General features: G+C 43.5%; 1 protein-coding gene across 1 annotated transcript; it reads right to left on the bottom strand.

Annotated features, from left to right (window-relative positions):
• Window positions 1–797: 797 nt before the first annotated feature.
• LOC127740581 (uncharacterized) lies at window positions 798–2,547 on the bottom strand. Its single transcript, XM_052251659.1, has 4 exons — window positions 1,952–2,547; window positions 1,251–1,676; window positions 1,049–1,109; window positions 798–956 (listed from the first exon to the last, which is right to left on the bottom strand). The coding sequence occupies exons 1-4, from the start codon at window positions 2,545–2,547 to the stop codon at window positions 798–800; spliced, it is 1,242 nt and encodes a 413-aa protein (XP_052107619.1).

The following is a 2,547-nucleotide window of genomic DNA, read 5'->3' as shown; positions in this document are numbered from 1 at the left end:
GGATTATGACTCAAATCTCCCTCCTTACTCCCAACTTTAATACTTCTTTGATTGGAGCCTTCAAGATGGTTCAAGACGGAAAAATTGTAGACATTCCGAGGAAGTGAGGCTTCTTTGTTAAAATGTGAATTTTGTACTTTTTATTTGCGTTTTGTTTTATTGGGCCGATGTGGTGCATCCGACTTGTAACTTTGAAACAATTTCACTTTTATTGTCGTTAAGTCGTTGTCGTGAATTTTGGTGCTATCGACTGTAGATCGTTAATAGGCTAACGCGATGCCTTTTTTAAACTATCGTTTTCATTCATAGAATGTTTTGGTTCACTTGTTGCTTCTTTGCTTGGCCGTCAGGTCGTAAAATTCTATACGTTGGATATCCGTTAATTGCAATCACCATGGCCTCCAGGATGATCAGTCTCAGATTGCCGTTTTTATAAAACAATAATAAACCACAAGTATGACTGAGAATAACGTATATTAATCACTTGATTTTCCAACAGTAGGTCTTGTTAAAAATCCCTTGTCGTTACCTCGTGTGGAGGGTAGGGGAAATAGTGCATCCATAATAACCGAACAAAAAGTACAAACGTGTGAAAGAAAATAATACATCTAACAAGGGATGGTAAAATAAAAGATAACAAGAGTGAAGAAAAAAAAACCGTTAGGTCGGGACCTCATTCAATAGTAGAACCTCTTCAAGTTCACCACATTCTACATTCTCGGGACCTCGGTCCCATCCAACCGCTCTAGCTTGTATGCCCCTTTCCCAAGAACTTCTCTTACCCTGTACGAGCCTTCCTAGTTGGCTGCTAGCTTGCCTCCTCTCGGAGTCGGTGGGTCAATGTCGTTACGTCGTAACACCAAATCACCTTCCTCGAAGTTCCTGTTTAGCACCTTGCGATTGTAACGCAAGGCTATCCTCTGTTTTAGTACAACTTTTGATAAGTGGCCATCTCCCTTGTTTCATCAATCAAATATTTTTTAATTGCTTCACCATCACCGCCTAGGAGTAGCCTCAGACTTGGTTCTCTGATTTTCACAAGAATGACCGCATCGACCCCGTAAGTAAGTCGGAAAGGCGTCTCCTCAGTGGAACACTGCGGTGTTGTCCTATAAAACCATAAAACGGAAGTTAGTTCGTCTGCCCAAGAACCCTTTCGCTGGTCAAGGCACTTTTTTAACCCATTAAGGATAACCTTGTTCGCCGCCTCGGCTTTACTGTTACTCTAGGGGTGTTCCACCAAGGAAAACTTTTGCTTGAACCCCAAACCAGTTAAGAACTCTCCAAATTTTCTATCAAAAAAATGCGTTCCATTGTTCGAGACCACGATCTCTGGAATCTCAAACATGGCGATTACTTGTCTCCAAAAGAACTTCTGGCAATTTGTGGTCAATATGCTGGCTAATGGTTCTGCCTCCACCCACTTTGTGTAATAATCGATGGCTACAATGAGGTTCTTAACTTGTCTTGGGGCTACCAGGAACTGGCCGAGAAGGTTGACTCCCCACTGGGAGAAAGGTCGGGAGGCCAACATAGACTCAGCTCTTCTGTTGGGGCCTTGTAAGAATTCGCATTCTCCTGGCATTTCCAGCACTTCTTCACGAATTCGTGGGCATCCGTCATCATAGAGGGCCAATAATATCCCGCTCTCACGAGCTTCCTTTCCAATGCCTTTCCTTCAATGTGATGGCCACAACACCCCTCGTGGACCTCACTTAGAATGTAGTTTGTCTGGTCAGGGTGCAGACACTTCAGCAGGGGCTGGTTAAGTCCCTGTTTGTACAGCTGTCCGTGAACCACTACATATTTGACAGCCACTAGGTCTGGTTTCTTCAAGATTTTTTGGATGGCTTGGTCAATCCTTAGTATGATCGGGTGCCTTTGAAAATATTATCTTAACCTCTGGGAAGAGATCAATAGAGCATAGGCTAACTTCTCCAACTTGATATACCTCATCTCTGCTCCTTGGAGCACCTTACTAATGAAGTATACCAGTTGCTGGAGTTTGTCTTCTTCCTGAATCAAAACGGCCGCCATGGCCACCTCCGTCACGGCTATATAGAGGTATAGGGTCTCCCCTTCTTTTGGCTTCCCAAGCACTGATGGTTTTGATAGGATCCTCTTAAAGTGGTTAAAGGTTTCATCACAAGATGGAGTCCATTCAAAAGTGATTCCTTTCTTCATTAAATTGAATAAAGGGAGGGCCTTTGCTGTCGATGCCCTGAGGAAATGGGATAAAATTGTAAACCTACTAGCCAATCGTTGAACATCCTTCATGCACCCTGGGCTTGTCATCCGAAGGATGGCTTTCCATTTATCTGGTTTGGCCTCAACCCCTTGTTGCGTGATCATAAGACCCAAAAACTTCCCTGCTTCCATTGCAAACATGCATTTTAGAGGGTTCAACCTCATATTGCGCTTTCGAAGCGACCCGAAAACAACTTCTAGGTCGGCAACCAAGTTGCTTGGTTTAACTGTCTTTACCAATATGTCATCGATGTATACCTCCACTGACTTGCCGATAAGCTCCTTGAAGACTTTGCTCAT

This window comes from Arachis duranensis, chromosome 7 (genome assembly GCF_000817695.3).
Source record: "Arachis duranensis cultivar V14167 chromosome 7, aradu.V14167.gnm2.J7QH, whole genome shotgun sequence".
Taxonomy (NCBI): domain Eukaryota; kingdom Viridiplantae; phylum Streptophyta; class Magnoliopsida; order Fabales; family Fabaceae; genus Arachis; species Arachis duranensis.
Note: the sequence above shows the minus strand (reverse complement) of the source record. Positions and strands in the feature narration are given on the sequence as shown.

What these genes read in the sequence shown, in the direction of transcription:
- LOC127740581 (XM_052251659.1), bottom strand. Translation starts at nt 2,547, where the DNA reads ATGAGCAAAGTCTTCAAGGAGCTTATCGGCAAGTCAGTGGAGGTATAC. An exon ending in GGTTTGGGGTTCAAGCAAAA is followed by an intron (nt 1,110 to 1,250) that starts GTTTTCCTTGGT and finishes ATGGTTTTATAG; the next exon opens with GACAACACCGCAGTGTTCCA. An exon ending in TTACTTACGGGGTCGATGCG is followed by an intron (nt 957 to 1,048) that starts GTCATTCTTGTG and finishes TGATGAAACAAG; the next exon opens with GGAGATGGCCACTTATCAAA.